This window comes from Bombus huntii, chromosome 6 (assembly GCF_024542735.1).
Source record: "Bombus huntii isolate Logan2020A chromosome 6, iyBomHunt1.1, whole genome shotgun sequence".
Classification (NCBI taxonomy): Eukaryota; Metazoa; Arthropoda; class Insecta; order Hymenoptera; family Apidae; genus Bombus; species Bombus huntii.
The window spans coordinates 14,485,091-14,508,486 of record NC_066243.1 but is presented as its reverse complement, the minus strand read 5'-3'; the positions used below and the strand labels follow the sequence as shown (position 1 = coordinate 14,508,486).

General features: G+C 35.4%; 1 protein-coding gene and 1 long non-coding RNA gene across 5 annotated transcripts in view; one reads left to right on the top strand and one right to left on the bottom strand.

The window, feature by feature from the left end:
- The window catches only part of LOC126866674 (solute carrier organic anion transporter family member 4A1), a 45,980-nt gene extending 29,654 nt beyond the window's left edge, over positions 1–16,326 (top strand). For all 3 annotated transcript variants that reach the window (XM_050620543.1, XM_050620545.1, XM_050620544.1), the window contains 9 exons: positions 414–552; positions 1,726–1,900; positions 2,212–2,314; positions 9,512–9,633; positions 9,976–10,239; positions 10,917–11,118; positions 11,700–11,847; positions 12,262–12,638; positions 13,062–16,326. In XM_050620543.1, coding sequence (XP_050476500.1) covers positions 414–552; positions 1,726–1,900; positions 2,212–2,314; positions 9,512–9,633; positions 9,976–10,239; positions 10,917–11,118; positions 11,700–11,847; positions 12,262–12,638; positions 13,062–13,260 — 1,729 coding nt within the window. In that variant the 3' untranslated portion in view covers positions 13,261–16,326. The remainder of the gene's footprint in view (positions 1–413; positions 553–1,725; positions 1,901–2,211; positions 2,315–9,511; positions 9,634–9,975; positions 10,240–10,916; positions 11,119–11,699; positions 11,848–12,261; positions 12,639–13,061) is intronic.
- Positions 13,816–22,365, bottom strand: LOC126866688 (uncharacterized). 2 transcript variants are annotated; one of them, XR_007690003.1, is made up of 6 exons: positions 22,251–22,365; positions 21,936–22,041; positions 20,778–20,854; positions 20,408–20,478; positions 20,122–20,239; positions 13,816–16,978 (listed from the first exon to the last, which is right to left on the bottom strand). It is a non-coding gene; the product is annotated as an uncharacterized LOC126866688 (long non-coding RNA). The 2 variants fall into 2 exon arrangements; XR_007690004.1 differs by lacking the exon at positions 20,778–20,854.
- Between the last annotated feature and the right edge of the window lie 1,031 nt (positions 22,366–23,396).

The following is a 23,396-nucleotide window of genomic DNA, read 5'->3' as shown; positions in this document are numbered from 1 at the left end:
TGTATAATGTATATATATATACGTATGCACGTATACAAGGTATTGTCTTGTCTATTAATATTAATGCCGATATCGGTTCACCCCGACAGTTCTCATAAATATTAATCCTAACGTCAGCCGGACGAACAATGTCGGTGTTAATCTCCATTTCGTTTCTTCCCTTCGAAACTTTCGTGCCCTCATCACCCTCTATGGTATGGGCTTAATCCTAAATCGATAATCGATAACACTTGAAAACAAACAGCTCAACAGCGTAGCCTCGAAGCTAATGTTCCAACATAAATGATTGTAGCGATTAGGATTTATGTAATTTAGTCCTTAGATACTTGAGTTTTCTAAATAACAAAATAACGCACGTTGAAATTTCAAATTTCCTAGAAAATGAAATTGCCGGTTTCATCTCTGTTTGACAGGTACATAGGCATAGGTGTTGTAGTCTTAGGCTTAGGAAGTCTACTTTTCGCGTCTCCTCACTATATTGCTGGACCATACAGAGGCGGCCAGCAATCGGAAAATATATGCCAGAGGGTGACGAACACATCGTCCCGTTCGGTAAGTAATTTTACGCAACTGTTAACTAGTTTAATAGCCAAAAGATCAGTGTTTTCTCAATTGATTTTCATATTATAGCGAGAGAAAAGCTCTTTGAATAAATTTTTGAAAATGCAGTTTTTCTTCAACATTAGAATTTACTGCTACAAAGATTTTATAAAAAAGAAGAATTTAAAATTTAGCACGAGAAAAGTGGCAAGTAATAATTATTGCAAAAGAGAAAATAAGGTAGAATAGATCATTGGTAATTATTGATAAATTCATGTTCACTAGCATTTAATATGTGTATCGAAGAAATTATATTACGTGCAGGCTGACTTAATATTTAAATAAAAGCACACAATAATAGTTTGGAATATTAACAATTGGTGGTATATTAGACATTGACTAAGAACAAAATATATAAATGGGAGGAGGTTCTTTAAGAAGAAACTTATTCTTATTTTAATGTGATAATTTTATACTGTTTACTACTTGAGAATCAATTACTAGAGGATACGAGCTTGTGCCTTTGATCAACGAAGAGTAAAGATTCAATTAGGAGTAAGGAATAGGGTTTACTGATGGATGTCACCCTTTATATTGCAAAATTCCTGTCTTTATAACATAATCCAATTTTTTTTATCCTCAAATATCAAAAATAGATGTTAATTTTTCTATCATTAAATATCAAATTTAATTCCTTACAAAAAATTCGAAAGTAGAAAAAATAATAACGTAAAAAAAACCGAAAAGAAAAGAAAAAAATCGTGACACCACGTTTTACCTTTACCTTTCAATGCATCTCGGTTATATGTTAATGAACACCCATCAAACTTTCAAAACGAGAAAATTAGTACGTCAAACGTAAATTCCTCGAAAAAAGATTAATCTTAATAATGAAACTAGCCATTCTACAAAAAGAAGCTTCTTACACATACAATAAACTTAATCATCTCCATAATCGAGCGAGAACTTCGTGGAATCGTTACTTTTTCCATCCTATAATAAAAAATCCACTATTGCGACGTAAACGGTGTATAATCAACTGACATTTTAAACGTTTCATTCGTTCCATTCTTTTTATTCCGATTCTAATACAATCTCGCATTATGGAGAAAAAGATCAGACATATTTTTGGACTATTCTCGTTTGCTGATTAAATTACTCTCAATTCGCTTCCTCGACATTCAGCTATCCTGTAATGGATCCGTGGGCCAAACAGACCAAGAACCATACAGCGGATTGTACTTAACTATCTTTCTGATGGCCCAACTTCTGCACGGGGCGGGTTCCGCTCCTTTCTATACGCTCGGCGTTACGTACCTAGATGAGAACGTGTCGAAAAAGATGTCCTCTGTGTATGTAGGTAAGAAGAAAACCACGTCTGTCTGTTATCGTCTTTCGAAACTATTAAAGCCTCTATTACTAAAAAGAAGCTAAAGCGTAGTTAAGTCAAGTATTATTTGAGAAATATTGAATCATCGGCAGCGATTATGGTATTAAATTCAATACGTAGGTACATCGCCGCTGAAATTTTGAAATCACTTTTGATATCTACATTTTACGGAAGTAAAAGATATAATAAAGAAAAGAAAAAATGTTAAAAGCATTACATCTTTGCTCTTAAATTTTTGGTTGCATCGCGTTACATTCACAATGTATCTTTGTTCTGTTTAGGAATTTTCTACACAATGGCCATAATAGGGCCTGCATTAGGGTATGTTGTCGGAGGCGAGTTGTTGAAGCTGTATACAGATTTTATCACCGTAGATCCGTCAGAGTGAGTCTGAATACAAATTTTTATAACTTACAACTCGTATACTAGCGTCATAGCATGGCTTTTATGCATGTCCATAATGAATGTTATGCTTGCTTTTCAAAACAATTCATTCGATAAAATATAACGAAGCTATAAATAAATTGAATCTTAAAAAATATATATATATATACAGATACACACGTGTATGCCATTATACAAACTTCAATCTGTAAACACGATTCCAGTTTTTCGCATCGGAGAGAGTTTAAAATTAACGCGAACAAACAAAAAATCCCCTAAGGTTACTTAAATATCATCGTTTAGTATCACCTTCCACACTTTGAGCACACGATACTAATTAAAAGTTATCGTTAGCCCTAAATTCTCGATCGCGCATCTTCTCGCGTTATCACGGGAAATATCAAAGACAGCGCGCAAACTACCAACTATTCGTTGATAAAAGAACGAAAAACGATGAATTACTTCTAGAAATTTTCTTCTCCTATCGATTCATTTCTCTCTTTCTAAATCGTATCTCGTTGCACCTTGAATAATGTTTCCGTACTTCTAAATGAAACACGAACGTTTATTAATTAGATGCGTCCTTTTAACTTCGGCCATTACTCTTTCGAAATTGGGCAAAAAAATTCTCGCGACAGTTGGCCGTGTTTATCGGGGGAAGAGCATCGATTCATTTCGAGGAGTGGCTTTCAAATAAACTTTCAGAAGAAACTTGCAAGGATTCTAAATTTACTGATGTCCATTCGGATCGTCCGCCGCTACGAGAGGCGCAGTTAACCGTGAAATGTGAATGGGGATCCTTTCGACTTTTAATTTCAGTCTCCTTCTAACCACTTCTTGCTCGTTCCTCGTCCCCGCCTTCTCCTTCCTTTCTTTTGTCTTTTCTGATGTAGGCTGTTATCATAATAATTTCTTGGCTCCTTGAGCTTTAACGGGAACGCAGCCTGAGCTTGATTTATTAATCGGGGAAAAATGGAAGTTCCCCGGAAAATGATTACTCCGGAAAGTTTAGTGGTTCGGGCATTTTATCGGTATGAAACAAAAGTAGAAACACAGGAAGAACGAAAGGAAGATTTGTTTCTGCGAGTTTGATCTTCTTTCGAAATCGAATTTTCCTTATTTTCAATCGATCTTCTTACTTTACTTATGGATACTTTGTATAAATAAATATCCATAATTGTATAATTATTAGTTGGTAATTTATCACGTGAAATTTTTATTATTTACCGTAGGCGATCTTATATAATATTCTTCGATCTTAAAATCTCAATTCTTTGCCATCTTAATTTCTATGCAAGTTTCGAACTTCTGTCGTCCTATTTTATCTCCAATATTTTATATTGCACACACAAACATTTCCATTCTAATTATCGCTTACACTCTTATGCGAAAACGTCCTACAAAGAAAAACCGTTTGAAGAGTTTGGGAAAGTTGAAACGCGAGAAATGCAAATAAAGAAGAAAACGCCACAGAACCCTGGACGTCGACCAAACAGAAAATACGTAGAGCTCCGAATCGATAGCCCGTCATTTAAAAGTAAAATACGCGAAGATAGAACCTCGGACGTTGGGAATCTTTTACACGGCCGACAACTCGATTTACTGTTCGATGCTCTCGGTGTCATACACGTCTCCGTTTGCGAATAGAAAGGATTGGAAGCGGGGAAAAAAAGGCGGGAAGAAGGACAGCGAGCAACGATTAATTCGATTCTCACGTGCATCTCGTGGAGGGGATGTAACTGAACGAAAGAGACGAGGGGTTGCTCCGCGGGGGAAGGAAGCGTTGCAGACAAATGGAACTTGATTGTGCTCCAAGTGTCGGGGGATGAAGTGACACTTTTGAAGGGTAACATCGGCATCATCCTCAAACGTTGGTTCACCGCTTGACATTTTCCCCACGGGCTGTGTACGTGTACGTGTACGTGCGTGCAACCGCGTCCATGGGGTTACATGCGCTATTAATCGCGGCCCATTATACGCTCTAATGGTCCTCCGAGATATTTTCAACGGGGTAGAGAGCAGATTGGAAACAAAGATTGTATTTCCTTCAAAATTTCCGTACCACCCTGCGCAGTTCTTGCTTCGTAGAATTGAAAAATCGGCTGTCGTATCGTGTAACTGAACTGAAGATTATGTATTATCGACTTTTGTTGCGGCATTATGGCAGTTCTGTGTCATGTACGTTGTTTTCAAAAAGCGTTCCTTCCACGAAGGAAAAAGTTAAAATTTCAAGAAGAAAATTTACTTCAATACGTTTTCATGGTTATGTAGTTTTTTTATTTCCCAAACTCTAACATAAATCACCGTGTCCTCTATATTTTGCAAAATCTATAGAATCCTCTTACTGCCCATTGATAAATTAAACTAATTTCCATGAAACCGAAAAATTCCTCGTCTTCCAAACTTCACCGAACGCAATTCGTCTGTCTCGTGAAAACTAATAAATCAACGGAAGCAAAGATTAATTAATTAATCCCGTGATACGAGACCAAAAAAAAAGAGCATCGACATCGGTATCCTCGTTATCGTTTCAGGGACAAGAAGATATAATTAAGCGATGCAAACACGTTTGAGAACGTTTGGCCGTCGTAACGACAAGCTGCTGCTCCTCCTGCGAAGCTTCTTTTCAAGGCCGTGAAACAGCAAAAATAGATGATAAAAATCCGATAGCCCGTGTATACCAGCAACATCATCCCTGTCCATTAACTCGATTCCTCTTCGGGCGTTATTCGTGCACCGTTTAAAACAAGATCTCAGCCATGAAAATTCTATTTCCACGATCCTGTTCCTCGCTGGTTTACCACGAAATCTTCATGTCCGACCATTTTTCACTGCCTCTCCCATCCCCAACCTCGTGTCTCGTCTCCAAGATCTCGCGATTAATTTCGAAATTCTGCGACGTGGATTTACGTACGTGTAAGATGTAGGAATATAAAGTTCGAATTTCTTACAACACGGTGTAAGATGTATCTGCAATGTGCTTCAGAGAAACGTGATTCACTCGTATTTGCGTACTACCAGTTGTCGAGTGTCAGATTGGAAGCTTCTGCGAGTTTGCGATGCTGGTGTACAGTAACATGTTTTTGCGAGCGTTCTTTCGGAAAGTGGTTTTCCTCTTTATCTTTCCATGGTTATTGTATCTTTAAGCTCTATTTACTGTATTCCAGAAATTTATAGTTTTAACCCTGCCCCGGTGCGTATCATTCTTCATGCCCCTATTTCGTTTCAGCAATTTATATTCGTAGAATTTGAGACATTTTCTAGCGATAGAAAAATGAGATTCGATCACGATTGGCCCCGAATAACACAGCGATGTTCGGTTAAGCTATTAATATTATTTTATGCGTTAAATATAACTTGCACTGTATCTCACTTTACCGTTTTTTGAATAGGAGATCTCCAACATTCCTACGTCGTAATCGTAAATTTCCTTGTATAAATGGTCAAGTAACAGCGAGTATTGTAGTAATGCTCACATTCGGCCCCAAATGTTGGACAGATCGGGGCAAACAGCCGATAAATCCTGGCGGGAATTTAATAAAGTTGCCGTGACGCCCTGGCTAAACGCACCCCCACTTTTAAAGCGGTGGGAAAAAAGCGGGAAACGCGTTTAACGCGTAGCGGCACGAGAGGCGACAAATTCCGATGGTGAGCCCATTACGCGTCATTCCCCATCGGCATTCGACGACTATGAACCCCTTTAGCCGGCGTAAAACGCATAATGAACGCGGACAACTTTCCAGCCATTGTCCGTCCATCGTAATTCTTCCTTGCAAGTCGTGCGACGATCTTCTCTTTCCACCAATTTTAATGTTCTCCAAGCGTTTAAGGTTCAGCAGATGGATTCTTTTTCGCGGATTTCGCGGAAATGTTCGAGAATGTTTCATAATGTATTTAATGGTTTCGAGATGGAAATTTGAAAGGTCTTTGACACTGGATCGAACCAAGGCTTTTCCCATCTTCTGTTATTCGACTCTTCGTTAACTTTAACTTACGATTAAATTTACAATTAAAAACAATCGGAGGAAATTATATAAATATCCGAAATTAGTTAAAATTACTTGTCTGGCAGAGACTTCCATCTTCTTCTAAAATTCTTCTAGGTTGAAATCTGAATTTCTTCGAATGTTAATCTCTCTGGAAATCTAAAATTTCCATTTCGTTAGAAATTAAGCAGCTTATCAAAATTTCTTTTCCATTTCTCCGTGTTTCTACCGACGAACAGATTGAACATCTGGAAGTCATAGCAGTCGAGTGTCATTTAAAGATCAGTTACGACTGACAGATAGAAAGAAAACGGGGGAAAAAGAAGGCTAAACGGCGATTTCTTCGGTCGGTATAGAGCAGTTAAGTCTGCTAAGGGATGATCGTGCAGTTAGTCAGCCGTTTCCGGGCAATCAATCACCTCTTCCCAGTCGAGTTTTGCCAGGAAAAAATGAGCCCAGCCCATCGGACGTAGCAAACGTAACTCCGACGGGAAAAAAGTTACGTAAAGCCTCTGCTAGAAATATTCGTTTCGTCAATCGATAAAACATCCCTGTTCGTCATATCGAATTGATTCAACGTCCAACATCATATTTGCTGATGATACTAGTTAAATTCCAGATATTTAGAGAAATATATCGAGACTATGAAAGAATCGGAGAAACGTTGTTCGCTTGAACTCGATTAAAAAATTAATCAAATTAATCAAATCAATTGAATTTTGATAGTTTCCATCTTTTCAAATGGATAATATTTCCTTCCTGTCGTAGACTTTTATCATATGCGCTTTCCGTTACTGTCACGAACGTAGAATTATTCATTTCAATTATTCACCTTATTGGTACAAATCGGTTCAAAGCAATCTTGATCATCCAACATCCCTACCGTCATTTTATCACTATACTTCGTACAATATTTAAGAGTGAATTACTAATCACGAAGCTTAAATCCAGTCATCTATTTGACGTAATCCTCAATTTCGCACTATACATTTACCTATTCGGAAGCTAGTTATCACAAGCTTCAATAATCGTTTTAACACGTCTGTTTTTATCGATAAAATTCATCGAGAATATCCCATCTCTATCGACCAACCATCGAACAACATCCTTTGTCCAACATCAACTACGACGCGCTTCCCTGTTGAAGCCTGCTAATCCTCAATTTAAAATTCGATTCTCGTAACCGCCTAAACGGCGGAAGTTTTACGGCCGGGTCGCAACAGGATTTACCGAGTTTTCCGCAAACTTAAATTGCGTGTCGAAGCGAACGCAATCCGATAATTTGCAAACAGAGAGAGAGGCCGCTTCGTCCCTACAGAAACCTCGAATAAAAACAAAGGGACGAAAACGTTTGTCGAGAGCTAATAACATTCTCGCGAGTGCAATTACATTTTCCTTCCGATTCCGCTGGATGGAACTGAATGCAGCTGAATGGAGCTGGAATGGAGGAAAAGAGTAGAGTAGCCGTTTGCGTTACGACCACTTCCGGTTGCAAGCTCGCGTCTACTGTAGCAGCTTAATAGCCACTATACACCGTGGACCTAAATTCCTAGTGCAAGTGAAACCCAGGATACGCTATGGCTCGAAAGAAAATCAAAGATAGTGAGACTGTCTACTACGGTGAACTACATATACGTTTTATAACAATCAATTAAAATGGTCTCAGAAGGATCCAATCAAACCTAAATTCCTAGTGCAAGTGAAACCAAGGATACGCTATGGCTCGAAAGGAAATCAAAGATAGCGAGACTGTCTATTACGGTGAACTACATATATGTTTTATAATAATTAATTAAAATAATCTCAGAAGGATCCAATCAAAATTATGTCATCTTTCGTGATTCAACCACTGCAAATCGATCTATCGAAAATAACGTAATAACAACGACGTTACTCCTTAAAAATACTCCATTTAAAATACTCGTTATAATATCTCATGGATAAAACAATTCTCTATTTAGAATCCATCTTGTTATTTATGTGCGCGAAGATACGAATTTGCATAAAAATCCGCGGTCTACCGATATGCGTAACACAAAAATTACTGTGTACCGTCTTATCCTATAGTACGACGTATTTTTCAGTTTTATTTTCACTCGTAGTCCCTTATTTTTCTTGTACCGTGAATTTAGGTTCACGATGTATGTGGCTCGTTTAATTTCGTAGTGAAACAAAAGATTGGACGGCAGATGTTGGTTCGAGCGCGACTTGCCTCCGAGTACTTTTCATAGTTTTTCGCTTTCTCACCTTCCGCTCTCTAGACTACGCTACGAATAGATTATGCTACATATTGCAGCGTAATACCGCGATTCTCAAGGAATTTGCTAGGCGGCGAGCTCGGTTATGCTCGTACGATGATGATGGCGCATTGTACGCCGTGAAGGAACGGATGATGAGTGAGAAACGTTTTCAAAGTACTGGCGAGGTTAGAGAATATTGCTCGTGCTAGACGTCTCCCATGAAAAAATGTTTAATAGCAGTGTTATCTTGTTATTATCGACTATTTTTATATTACGTAAGATGATTCATGAATTACGAATGCGGCATTTAACTTATTGTCGTCCTAATAGCACACAGCGTATAGCCAAATTTCCTAACCAAATTAGCAGAATTTTTTCGTAGATGACGAATCGTGCAGGCCGAACGAGACTTTTGTCCGCGTATCGGTTTAGAACACGAGGAGAGGAGAACTTCCGGGCTCGTTGCGCGGCAATTAGTCGGGAAAGTTGCAGAAGCTCGGTCGGTTGGGAATTTCAGACGGTCGCGCCGTGCGGCGCAATTAAAAAAGCGCGAGGAAATCGGCCAGTTGCGCCGGAAGTTCCGCGACGGAAGAGCAATTCCGGCCTACTCACCCTGTCGTGCTCGTCGTCCGCTATACTGTTCCGAGATAATTACATTTTTTCCCCTGGAATCCTTGCCTGCTCTTTTTTGTTTACGCGCGGCCTACTTTCTACCGTAGTTTCGTTTAATATGAATGCCGCTTTAAAGCGTTTAAAAAAGAAAGAATTGACCCGTTTCGCGGATATTAGCAGTGCCGTCGAGCTTCCCTGTTTCCGTTTAAAACGACGGCTAACTAGGTAGATCGATGTAAAGTTTGGAAGACGATGAAAATTCGAAAGAAGGATCAGTCGGTTGCAGTGTGTGTTCTATATATAATTATTAATTCTATATAATTTAAAATGTTTGCTAATTGTAGACGATATTTGTTCAGGATTGGCTTAACACCAAACAGCAACGTATGGGTGGGAGCATGGTGGATAGGTTTCCTAGCAGCTGCGGTTATATGTTTCGTAATTGCTATACCGATCTTGGCGTTTCCGGCAGCTTTACCTGGTATGTCAACTTCAATTTGGAAAAGACGTCGCAAAGATTTTCCCTTTCTACCATCTGGAACTAGTAACTTAAAATACACATGTTTAAGAAACAGATTTGTAACGTTTGACGTTATAGACGTCGGTTTTGTTATTACGTACTAATTATCAGAAATCAATGTCATTCTGTCATCGTATTCGTTTTACACGACTGTAATGATACTAAAGACTAAAATCATACCAGTCGTTCTTTTCATATAATTTTCTAACTAAACTATGTACTTGCCAAGATACGCAATAGTCCAAATATTTCTCGCTAGTGGAACGTTAATCGACTCTTCAACGATGACGCCTCTTTTCTCAGGTTCGGAGAAATTAGCCAAAGAGCGGGTGTCAGAGGCGCATCAGAAGCCCGAGCAGCCGTCCTCGAGCGATCGAGGGGAGGCGTTCTCGAAAATACGTGAACTACCTCGTGCTCTGACCGATCTGCTCGGTAATCCAGGATTTTTCATGTTGAATCTGGCAGGTGCCAGTGAAGGATTGCTTATCGCTGGTTTCGCCGCGTTCCTGCCGAAGCTGATCGAAAATCAATTCAACGTCAGCCCTAGCTCGGCTGCGTTACTAATGGGTGAATAATATTCAAACATTCTGTTGTAATCAATCAAAAAAGAAAAAAGAGAGCGAGAGAGAAAGTCGCGTGACTCTCGTCCATCGTAACGCGTAATCGTCGACATTTTTCGTCAAATACTCGAAACATTTTTTATTCTCCTCTTTCATCATGCATCCTTTTTTTTCTTTTACTCTCTTTGCGCAACATAAAATATCGGCTGAACGATATTTTACCGTCAGATATCTGCGCGGATGTCGCAAACATAAATCATCGTCAACATTTTTATACAGCGTGTTTCAAGTAGACCAAGTTATAGCTTGATACGTGGAAGGTTGAAAAGGATTTCAATAGGCAAGAATCGAATCATTTCAAATGATAATCGTAGGTAACATAAAAGTCAGATCACAAAAATAGACCTATCATGTATCTTTTTCCTTTGAGTCGATATTTCATTCTGACTAATAAAATCTTTTTTCCTCTTCTACCTTCCCACAGCGATAAATTGGCATCTTCGCGTGAAACATCCTGTATTTCGACGTCCACGATATATTTACGATTGGCTAATATTTCGACGTAATTTCGCGAAATTTCGGCACGACCAGGAGGACCTAAACTCGCGTGCAAACTGGTACTCGAATGAAATGGACCTCTTTTTATAACTGTTTTTATCTTTCTTTTTTGTGTGTGTTTTTTAGGTCTAGTGACTGTACCCGCTGGCGGTGGCGGTACCTTCCTCGGTGGTTATCTCATAAAGCGTTTTAATTTGCCGTGCTCGGGCATTTTAAAGTTCTGTCTGCTGGCCACCGCGTCGTGTATCGCCTTCACTTTGTGCTTCGTTCTCAACTGCCCGAATTTAAACTTCGCCGGAGTTACCGTACCCTACTCCGACCAAACCAAGTACGTGATTGTTTTCTATCCGTGTGCGCATTAATTTCGTTTATTTGTTTAAAACTAGCTTTAGTACAGTAGCGAGTAAAATTGCGTATCAGAAACTCCATTTTCTAGTTGCTTCACTTCGCGTTTCAAACTAGCGAAAAATGTGACAATTTTGCCTGTATGCATATTTATAACTTTATCGACGATGTATTATATGTCTGCTTTTCGTTCTTTTTACGTTTATCTCTGCTTTCATTTATTTTTACCCATTTTCGTGTTCCTATACTTTTCGTTTTTTATGGCAGTCGAGAAAAACCAAATATGAGAAAATTCTATCTATTTATCATAAATTCTTATTACATCTTAATAATCTCAATAGAATAATAAATAATATCGCGACTAACTGTATAGCAATACTTGAGTAAGAAAACGTTGATTATTACTTCATAGTAGATTAATAAACTTTCTATTGCATACTTTCGTCACAATTCGAGGCGAGTGGATTCATGCAGATCTACTACTTCAGCTATATCCATATAAATATTATGAGAAGTTGCAAGAGATATAAATTGCTACGTAATTAAGAAATTTTACGTTTGCAGAAAATCTTTTTCACTGGACAGCACGTGCAATAACGGTTGCGGCTGCTCGAGGTCAGAGTTCAGTCCAATATGCGGAGTTGATGGGATCACGTACTATTCCCCTTGTCATGCAGGATGTTATCAAGGAACGAGGATAAATAACGTCGAAGTCAGTATGATTTCTTATCGCACTTAGTATGCAAACTCGTGAATGCCTAGCCTGTTTCTTCGAACTATATGTATATACATGTGTATATATTTTTCTTAATCTTCGCCTTGTCTTTATTGTTAACGTGCTATTTCAGATATTTCATGAAAGCGTAGGATCGTTAGAAACTCATTCAGTTGCAAGCTTGCAACGTTACTTTATTATTAAACATTAAATTAGTATTATTATTTTATTCTATTATTTATTGGATCTCGTTCAAATAAATGTTCAATTCCTAATTGAAAAGGAATTTATCAATGTCTATTTTTTATTTATTTTATTCATTGTAAACGAAAATAGCTGATCGCTAATGAAAGTTACGTTCGGAACTAATTTGTAGTCATTGCGTTAATATTCCCGTTTTGTATTTAACAGGTATATTCAGACTGCACCTGCATACGCGAGCCACCGATAAATCTGACCACCGGTGGCAATGTGATCAGTTACGAGGCAATAAATACGACTTGCAACACATCGTGCTCCTACCTATGGCCCTTCATTACTCTAGCGTTTTGCAACATGTTCATAACTTTTCTCTGCACGATGCCCGCGCTTTCAGCGACGCTTCGCGTCGTTCGAGATGATCAGAGATCGTTTGCCTTGGGTATTCAGTGGATTAAAGTTAGAATTCTGGGCACGATACCTGCACCTATGGTGTTCGGCGCACTTATAGACGACACTTGCATTTTATGGAATGGAACCTGCGACGGTGGAGGATCCTGCCTCGTTTACGATAATTTATACATGAGCAGGTACGTACGATAAAATAAATATATATATCGATATAAGTATTTGTTAAGATTTGCCATCGATCGTGTAAACATACACGACAAATTCCTGCTTAATCGTTTCTAAATTTATGGACTGATAGGAAATTGGACTCGTGTCAAATACTATTTGTATACTTTTATTTATGTAAAATGAACTTCTACTATTCAGAAATCGATAAAAAGTAGGATTGTATATTTGTATTTCTTTGTCTATGTTTTGTTATTTATTCTATTTATTCTACTACTGTACAGACTATAATAATGTTTTTATAATTCATCTATATACATAGATATTACTACTATGTAGGTTAGTGTATATAGAATTTCGTATCCATATAAAGATTACATGGTTCCAATTCCCATAAGAATTGACTTTCATTGTCAAAAACATTTACACTGTTTCAGGTACATGCTGGCGTTAGCCTTTATCGGTAAAGCAGCGTCCCTCCTGTTCTTTTTCCTGGCTTGGTGGACGTACATTCCTCCGAATAGAAGAGTTACACAAAATTCGCGGGAAGAACCAACAACGACGTTAATGTTAAACGATACTCAGCACGAAGGCCCAACCACACCGGCAACCATAAACCCTATAATCGATCCATAAACGATAATATGACGATTATCTATGATAATCTACATTTAATAAGACTTTTCAATGTCTGTCAAACTTATCGAAGGAAACGATCGATTGAATGAGTTTTCAAAGCGATTTACGCTTGTTGCTGTTCCATTACAAGTAGATGACGCTATTTGCTGGTCTGTTAAAGCCAGTATCGGTAATGCAGAACCTAGCTTGTTCGATTTGGTAGGTACACTTTTTAATGGAAGATGTTTCAAAAGAATGTGTTAGCATATAGCTTTAATATGCGTGTTTAATTATTCTGTTTATAGTTTGTTGTAGAATAACTGAGAGAAAATGTAAATGGATAGATAGATTATTTAATACTTCTACTTTATAATATAGGTCGTGCTTATAATTAAAGATCACAGGAGAAGAATATAACAAGTAACAATTTTCATGTTTTACAGTGGAATAATTTAAAAATTCAATACGTTGTCAATTTCTCCATTTTTATATAGTTTTAGTATTAAATATGTGTATACGTTTGCCATTTCCTCGAACATTCCAAAAATATTGATCGTCACGGAGCTTCGTGGATTTATTGGCTATTTGGAAAAGAGTTGTATCTTTGGATTTAACAAATCTTCTTCAGAACTATGTGAATCCCCTTCTAACCGTAAAGTAGCATCAAAATTTGAAAATCGACACGAATAGACTTATCACGTTTTTTCCTGTGATCTTCCACCATGAGAGGAAACAGTTTCATCTATAGGTTAACTTTTAAGGGATTTATAAAAAGCGCGTTTATTTATCATTATTGTACATGTAGTAAGCGTAAAACAGATATGGCACATTCGTGAGGAAAAATCGATATATATGTGAATGTGACTCTGTAGCGAATATAACTGTGAAAGCAGCGAAACTCGGATATAAGACTATTTATTTCGAGAATTGTTTAAAATTGTACAGATACATTTATACGACTTGTAATAAGTAGAATACTTCTTGTAAGAGCTGTTCACTGCCAGAATTATTGTAAAGAACGTATCGTTGTTTTTTAATATTTGAATTATCAGTATCAATTATAAGATATGATATGGGCAAGTGCACTTGTAGTCCTTTTCGATGTTTATTATGTATGTACCTTCTAACATGAAATAATTCATTCGTAAGGTTCTAATTTCAATACATAACACTAAGGATAGAAATAATGCTGGGTCTACGCGAGCTACTTGCGAACAGCAGTGTGGACTCAGCCTAACAGGATGAACATTCGCTTGATATATCACTACGCTTTCTGTACTCTTCTATAGAAATGAATAATCACAGCTAGATACTGGATCAAAGAAGACTATCAAAGTTATCTAGAATTGTATCATTGTATTGTCCTCTGCTATCTGATCTAAATGTGATTACAACTCGTGTAACAACCTATAATTATAACCCTAGTATTTACCGACCGTCAATTAAACCCGAAGAATGTATTTACCGCAGATGATAATAATCGATGTTTGAGGTAAAGGAAACTATACATCTTCGTCTTATTTATGCGATATACATATAATTGTTACTGCGACCAGCTGAACTATTGTATCACAAAAATGCCTCTGGAAGACATTGTTTTTCATAGAATTGATATACCATATTTGTATGATGTTATTGCTTGTATAAAAGACATAGTATCTAAAGGAAATGGAACAACCTCTATTGTGAATTGATATTTGTAATAGTATATACAATTATGGATATAGTTGCAAGTTCTGGTATCGATTTTAGCATATCCCTTTCACACGTTGGATAACCTCGATATATCAATTTGGAATTTTGTATATTAAGATTTTATATGTCGCCTTTAACGGAACGTTTTATTCAGAAAATCGTCGAGAACATCGGCATCAATTAAAAATTTCTAGAGGACGAATCGTACAAATTTTATTAACCAGTTTTTAAAAGGATATGGAAAATTTTCAAGCAGTAAAAGATTTTTATTGAACATTTTCTATGAGTACAGTTCGTCGATGAAAATAAAACTGCTTGAAATAACCAATCGAGTAAATTTGAAATACGGGAATATATTGTGAAATGTTATTTATATCGGTTTGATACGAAACATTTTGTGCGGTTTCTAATTGTAATTATCTTCGTTATGATAAATATGTTTAACACGTGTATTGTACGCGTCACTAATAAAGAGCTAGTAAAATACGTTAACCAATCTGGTGTTCCTTATCCTTGTTATCAGTAATTTATGAAACTATAATACGATAGCTAGTAACATTTATCACAAAATTGTCCGTGAGATTAAATTAATTTCCAAAAATGTGGTAACCATAGTGGTTAAAATTGAAACGAAATTTTAATACTACTAAACTATATATAGGTAGACACACTCCGTAACTACTCACGTGTCAAGTAATCTCATTGTTAAAAGGATTTCATTGTTCTTTATGTAATGTCCGCGTTGAATAAGCTTTCATGCCATATTTTTGCATTATATGTCAAGAACGTTGCAGTTAATCTAATTTTTTCTAACTTAGAGTCAGAGGGATCAGTTAGCAAATTAACATACACATATGTATGTAAAAGTACACACTCGTCTGTGCTATAACACTAGTAATGGTCGGAATTAAAATGACACGCATTTACGGAATTATGGACCCTAGTCGACTTTTTGAACTACATACAACAAGAATCACAGCCAATCAGCTCGTATTATTTTTTATATAATTAATAATTGTACCACGTATAGTAATGCGATTAGTAATTATATATGAAATAATACCGAGGTTGTTGCGAGTGGAGAGCCACCCTATCCACGATCCCATCCACCCTCCTCTCATGCACAAAAATTTATTTGTTTAAAATATCAGTTTATAAAAAAATTCTCCTCTTAGTGTGCGATTGCAAAACGATCAATTCTTTTTGCTAATGCTAATCTTGAAAATAAAAATAAATTAAATCTTAAACCAGCTGTGTAATTCAATATGAGACGCTATTTCGTGATCATATCAAATATTGTACATTTTCATGACGATGAAAGTTCGATTGACTCACATTGGCATGAAAATGTAGATAATTAATAATTAAAATAAAAGAAAATAAATAAAATATATCCCATAAAGTATTACACTTTTTATTTATGAATTACCCATTTTCTACGTATCCACCTTATTACTTTTAGTCCTCAATTGGTATCGTTGGGTTGGAAGTGATTCGGAATAGGTTAGAATAAAATTGTTTGATTTTAGAAAATTTTATTTCAATGTATATTCTGCATTTTACGTGATAAGGATGTTTTATTATGTAAAATACGCAATACAAATAAATGGTCAATATGTTAAATTGTTAGCGGTTAAATACGATCTTCACCAATTGAGGATTAATGATACATGTATTAAATATTAGCACACTTACATAAGTAAGCGCTAACAATACTAGGAAGCAGTACTTTCTACCATTACTTTTCTACTAACTACCTACAACCTATAATGATAAACCTGGCCAGACTTAAGAATAGCCTAACTTTCTAATCATCGTAGTCATAACCTTTATTCAATTTAAAGACACATCTTGTCTAATTGTAAATTTAAGTTAACCTGACTATATAAGAATTTAAAAATTTATGGATCCAACCTAACTAAAGACCTAACAATCTGTTCATGGATCCTATCTATCTAAAGATTTAATTGGTATAATAAGGGAAGAAGGAGGGAATATTATATGGGATATAAATCTTCTTCCGGTGATTTCATGATGATTCCTGAAACAAACACAAAATATAAAAAATGTAGGAAAATTCTTAATATAAATAAATGCTCAAGATGCGGATAAATATTTCTCAGTACGTAGTTATATACTTTCACTTATCCATGTTATTGAAATAAGTCTCTGATGTACTTATACGAATCTATAACAAGCTAATTTATTAGTACATCAAAAAAATTGATGGTAGAGAGGAAGCACGAAAAGATCAGATTATCAAAATATTGTTCTAAATGCAAAGCAATTTGAAGTTGAATTTAATCAAAAATTGAACTTTTGACCCGAATACTAAGATGAAAGAAGAACGGATTAAAAAAATTACTAAACTAAACAGCTTTACATGAAACTAAGCTTTTAATATATTCAATGACTTTTCGGGTAATTTGGATGCCACTCAGACTTGTATATTCAAGTATTAAGTAAATAGATAACAAAATTATTTCAAAATCATATTATAGTACCACAACAAAATTAAAAAATGTTTATAAATATCGAATAGATAAGTTTATCAGCAGTATTTTCAAAAGCAAATGCTCTGGGATTAGGAGGTGCTGAAAAAGAAATCGCTGGCCTGAAGGGCCATCCACTCGATGTAGACTCGAACAACCCGTGAATGGAATAACTTTTCTGTTTCGCAACACTAATTTAATAAATTCAGCTATAAAACAGAAAATTGATATTGTTCAAATAGAAGAGAACACGATAAGTATTCTGGTATAATAGTTAAGAAATTCTAATAATTGATAATAAGAAATGCTAAGAACAATCACGCGAACTATTATAATTCGCAATACTACAGCAAACACGATTATTTCATCGCAACGCTAATTCAAACCGTAGTCACTATTTTCTCGCAACTCTGATTCAAAACGCGAAATTCACATTTTTTCGCAACTCTAATTTCCAACGCGAAACTTCAACTACTTCGCAACTCTAATTCAAACCGGTATTAATCATTCGCAACACTAAGAAAAAACCGCGATTTGCCCAATGTAATAATGAGGTGATATGTAAATTGACCAGAAGAGAACTACATACTACTACAAATACTAAAGACGAGCATAGTGACGAAGTGGTAATACGAATGACTTTCCATGCTCTGGATGGTCCAGAGGATGGAGAGCCATTGGAAGTTGCCCTCTTGAGTGGCAGTTTGCCGGGCCTCTTTGGCTTATAGCCTCTTCTTTCTTCGGGCGCAATGCCCGCTGAAACTTAAATCTAAGCTCGAGACTTCTAAATCGCAAACAAAAAAAAAAAAACTTACCAAGGTAAAATAAAAATATAAACCGCGGAAGCTGATTGAAGTGCACATGGACTGACCAACGATCACTGCTGTGATGCTCGAGCAATAAACGTTCGTTTCGACCCATTCGCGACCGCGAGCGCGAAATTCGAAAAATCGAAAGGCAAAACCAGAGACGAGTGCATGCTCTACTCGTGCCAGTTTCACCGTCGATTTTTCAAATTAGATTTCCAGAAACAGGTTGGTCACGCGAAAACGCGCCTGCCCGACCAGAGACTGTGCCAACCTGCCCGGCCCTACCTACTTATTATTAACAGACATACCAGAAGGTATACTACCTATCCTACCTAGTCCTATATTTAAAAAGTGGCAAAACAGGCATACCAACACACTCACTCCACTATTCTCATACATAACACCCAGGTGCAAGAGCCTAGAGAGAGGACACTAGAGAGGACGTCCCGGGACGCCTCCGACACCCGAGTTTGGCATTCAACTTTCACACTCTAATTTACGTACCGTTTTCCTGAAATCGACTGACGATAACTAGCGACCATTGCGTAGAATGCGATATAAATACATTCTAATTTTAATTAGAAATAAGTTTACAATTGAAGAAATACATGCATTGCATTTTTTAAAGAAGTGACGTCATTTGAACAAATGGTACGAAATTAGGTACCATCACTTTCTTATTTGAATGTTATAATAGTAGAATGAAGGGTATTATCGTCTATGTTTGTACATTTTATATTATGTATATTTGTATATCTATATTATGTATATTTGTGTATCTATATTATATATATTGTATAAATTGAATATTAATCATTGAAATGACGACGCAAATCCACAGCCTAACCACACACACACACAATGTGGAAATCACGTCGCGCACGATACGCCCATTGTCGTCAGTCGCTAATAAATTATTAAGTTATGGTCATCGTACCCATCGTCTTTCCTTCACCCACGTAGCACCTGGGCACATGAATGAGATCTTGGCAATGGGTACGGAAAGGGTTAAACCTGAAAATCCTGATCTAAAAGATGATTAGTATATCTGCTTTATATGCATCTAACGGACTACTATTCTTTCATTTTGTATTTATTCATTATATTTGAAATTATTGTGAATCTATGTTAATTTACTTAACTTAATAGTTTAATAAATTATTTAAATTCTACTATAGTAAAAAAGATAGGCAAAGGACACAGAATTTGTTTATGAAAGAGAACACTAAAACTCAAAGCAATATAATAATAGACTGCAGTTTAAACATTAATGTTAAGTAATCTCAGGCGATCTCTTCGTCAAAGCATATTTTCGAAATCACGAAAAAGTGTTTAAAATTTGTTGCTTTGATTCCAAAATCTGCCTGCCGCGAAATTTCTTCTTGCACATAAAAAATACATTTTTGTACGGAAAGAAGTGGACTTTAACAAACAAATTATATATAATATATATTGCCATCATTGTAGTTCTAATATTTTTGTGACAAAGTCATAGGATATTGTACTTCCTCGTCGCAAAAAAATTAATTCAAGTAATTTCAACGTTTATTATGTATTCAAATATTCATTCATTTTATTTATACGCGTACTTATATCCATTGACTTCATTCATGATCATTCATAATTAATTAATCAATTACTAACACTACACAACATTATTCGTGTTAATAAAAAAACGCGATGTGCAAGAAGACCTATCCTGAACTAATAAATAAAACACATAAAAAGGAAATATGTATTACCACTCACGGGTATAATAAATACTCGCAGTCACTATGCTCGTAAAAAATTCTACGTGATACAACCAGTCACCCGTGTCGATTCGGACCTTTCATCCTACGACATGATTGAGTGACCAGAGGAACAAAAAGCATGCGACTCACAGTTACATACGAAGAACGATGTCGACAATGTTGACGTAGCTCAGAGGAAACCACCGTGAAGGCCGTCATCCCGGAAGAATCATCAAACCTTACAGTAGAAGTACAGGTTGTGAAATATCTGTAACAAAACATGGAATAGTACATATATAATCTATTGTTGAAGACAAAATTTTATAGTTTATTAATGTAATAAGAAAGAATAAACATTTCCAGAAAATTTTATTTCTTGATAAGTTAATTATAATTTAAAAAAAATGAAAGAAACAGAATTAATTGAAGTACCTACATTTCTAGCTTTTGAAGCGCCATAAGATCCTATCCAGAGAACAAGAGGAAGTGCTGCAGATCGTGAAAAAGCTGGAACAAAATATGTAACATTATAATTTATTCTTAAAACCACAGTGTTGATTGTTTCAAAAGTTCAAGAAAATGAAGCATGAAATTCTATTAAACTTAAAACTTTGACAATAATCAAAATTGAAATTCTAATAAACTGTAATTACTATAAGGACTGAAACTCTAATAGAACAATTCAAAATTTAGATTTTGTAATCCAATATTGAAACTTTGAGACTTCATTCCAATAGATATTAAAGTAATTCGAGCAATATACAAAGAACAAACTAAATTGGTAAATAATGTGCAAAGATACTTACATTGCCAGTCTCCAAGAGAGGGTTTATCCTCTTGAGCACTGACTCGAATACCGAAAACGAATATATAAAAAAATAAACTATATATAAAAAGAGAAATAAAAAATTACCAACGAGCCCGATAAATAACCAACGAACAAACACTGACTCTAATTTCGCGTATAACTATTACAGTTAGTACTAATAAGAGCTATTTTGCTCGAAAAAATATTGAAATTACAATTACGAAATAAACACTGACTCTGCTAATCGCATTGCACGCGATCACAAAAACATTCTCTGGAAGTAAAATTGTGTTAGGAGAAGGTGGGCTGTAGGGAAGGAAGCAAAACATGTTTACATGTTTTCCTTCTTCCTCTTACTGAGCTTTTGTTTTGAAAAGTACAGCTGTTTGCTGCTGTCATAAAATTACATATTAAAACGATGTCTGAAAAAGCGTAAAATATTGTTTACAAATATTACAAAATTCGTATCTCTACACTGAACATTGACGAATACTCTAAATGCAATATAACTGGTTTTAGGAATTATATTGTGTTATCGAAGGCTGAGATATATCTTTTAGTAGTAAACTGTATCACATTTATAAATACTCGAAAATTTTTGCAACAAATCCGGAATTGCTTGGCAAAACAGTTGCTTGAACAGCAAATATTACGCGCCAAAAACTGAACTTGTAATGGCGTCTTCTTTAGAAACAATAAAAATTATTGATAAAAGTCGTTAGATGGCGATACTATAGAAAATTCACGCGGGAAACGAAACAAAGTGATTGGTTGCAATCTCCTAATGTAGAATATACATATATATACAATAAAATTAAGTCAATCGACTTCAAATTAAATTAAATTAAAAAATCTATCCAAACTATATGTAGATCGAAACAATGAAATAATTCGTTTAATTTTTTTCGAAACGAAGGATTAGCAAAGTGAATTCTATAATTGTTTCCAATTTCATCTTAATATTCTCAAATATGAAATTATTCTTTAGTTCAATTATATTACATATTAACTATATACTGCAAAGGTACATATCAAATAAGTATTATACAATAAATACGTAATTGTATTACCAATGATCCAATGCAAAGGTAATATAAACGTATGTATAAGTCTGCTTTCGTTACAATAATTAAAACATTTTATCATTCTAACAAACCTAACTCAATCTCCATGAGAAGCTGACAAATTGACTGTTAATCATCATGGCGTCCAAACGACGCTATTTTGAATTCCCAGTTATCGTCCCGCTATGGTTGAGCAACCTGCATAAAAGAAAATCATCAATTTAAAACAACCATATAGAATTATAATCAAAATGAGACAGAAACAATTCTAACTCGAAAGTTAGAAGAAGAACCAAACATACGATCGAGAGAAGAAAAAGAACAAAAAAAGAATTTCAAATATTATTTAACTTTGTTATAATAATGTATAATAAAGTAATAAGCGAACAACTGTTAACAACACAAACCTAATAATAGCGTACGAAGGCAGCGGAATATAAGTGAAGATACTACGCAGTTAATTAATAAATCGCGAACAACGAAAATTGACAGGTCCTTACGCGACGACTTTCGACACCGCAATGACGCTCCCCGCGACCCGTTCGCCTATCAAATGTCGGACGGGTGGGGATGTGTTTATGCCGCGGGAAGTCGATCGTGTCGAATTAACTAATTTCCGAATATATATGTATCTCTACATTGGACATTAACAAACACTCGAAATGCAATATAACTGATTTTAGAGATTATGCTGTTACCGAAAGCTGAGATATGTGTTCTAGTAATAAACTGTATCACATTTTATAAATACTCGAAAATCTTTACAACAAATCCGGAATTCCTTGGCAAAATAGTTGCTTGAAGAGTACGATAATGCTACGCGCCAAAAACTGAACTTGTAATGGCGTCTTCTATAGAAACAATAAAAATTATTGATAAAAGTCGTGAGATGGTGATGCTACAGAACATTCACGCAGGAAATGCAGTATAGTATGACTTATTGCAATCTCTCAAAGATTACATATATACATACAATAAAATTAAATAAATCAACTTTAAATTAAATTAAATTAAGGAGTCTATTATAAAATATTTACTATCGAAGTCAATTAAGGAAACAGTACGAAAGAAGTAGAAAAGTCTATTAAGAACATTCATTCTAATCGTTCAGAATTCTATTTTTAAGATATATGTGGATCGAAGCAATGGAATAATTCGTTTAATTTTTTTCGGAACGAAGAAATAACTTAATATATTCGAACTAGCAAAATAAATTCTATAATTTTTTCTAATGTCACCTTAGTGTTCTCAAATATGAAATTGTTTGTTAACTCAATTGCACTACATATCAATTATATAATGTAAAGATATAAAATAAATACAATAACCGACTTCAAATTCTAGCCGGAAGATAATAATAATACAAACTATCGATAATTCTAATAACCAAATACACCATCGAGAAAAAAGAACGAAAAAGAATTTCAAATATTATTTAATTTTGTTATAATAATGTATAATAATTTAATAAGCGAACGAATGTTAATAATACAAACCTAATAATAGGAATAGGAGTGGAAATACTATGCAATTAATTAATACGTCTCAAACAA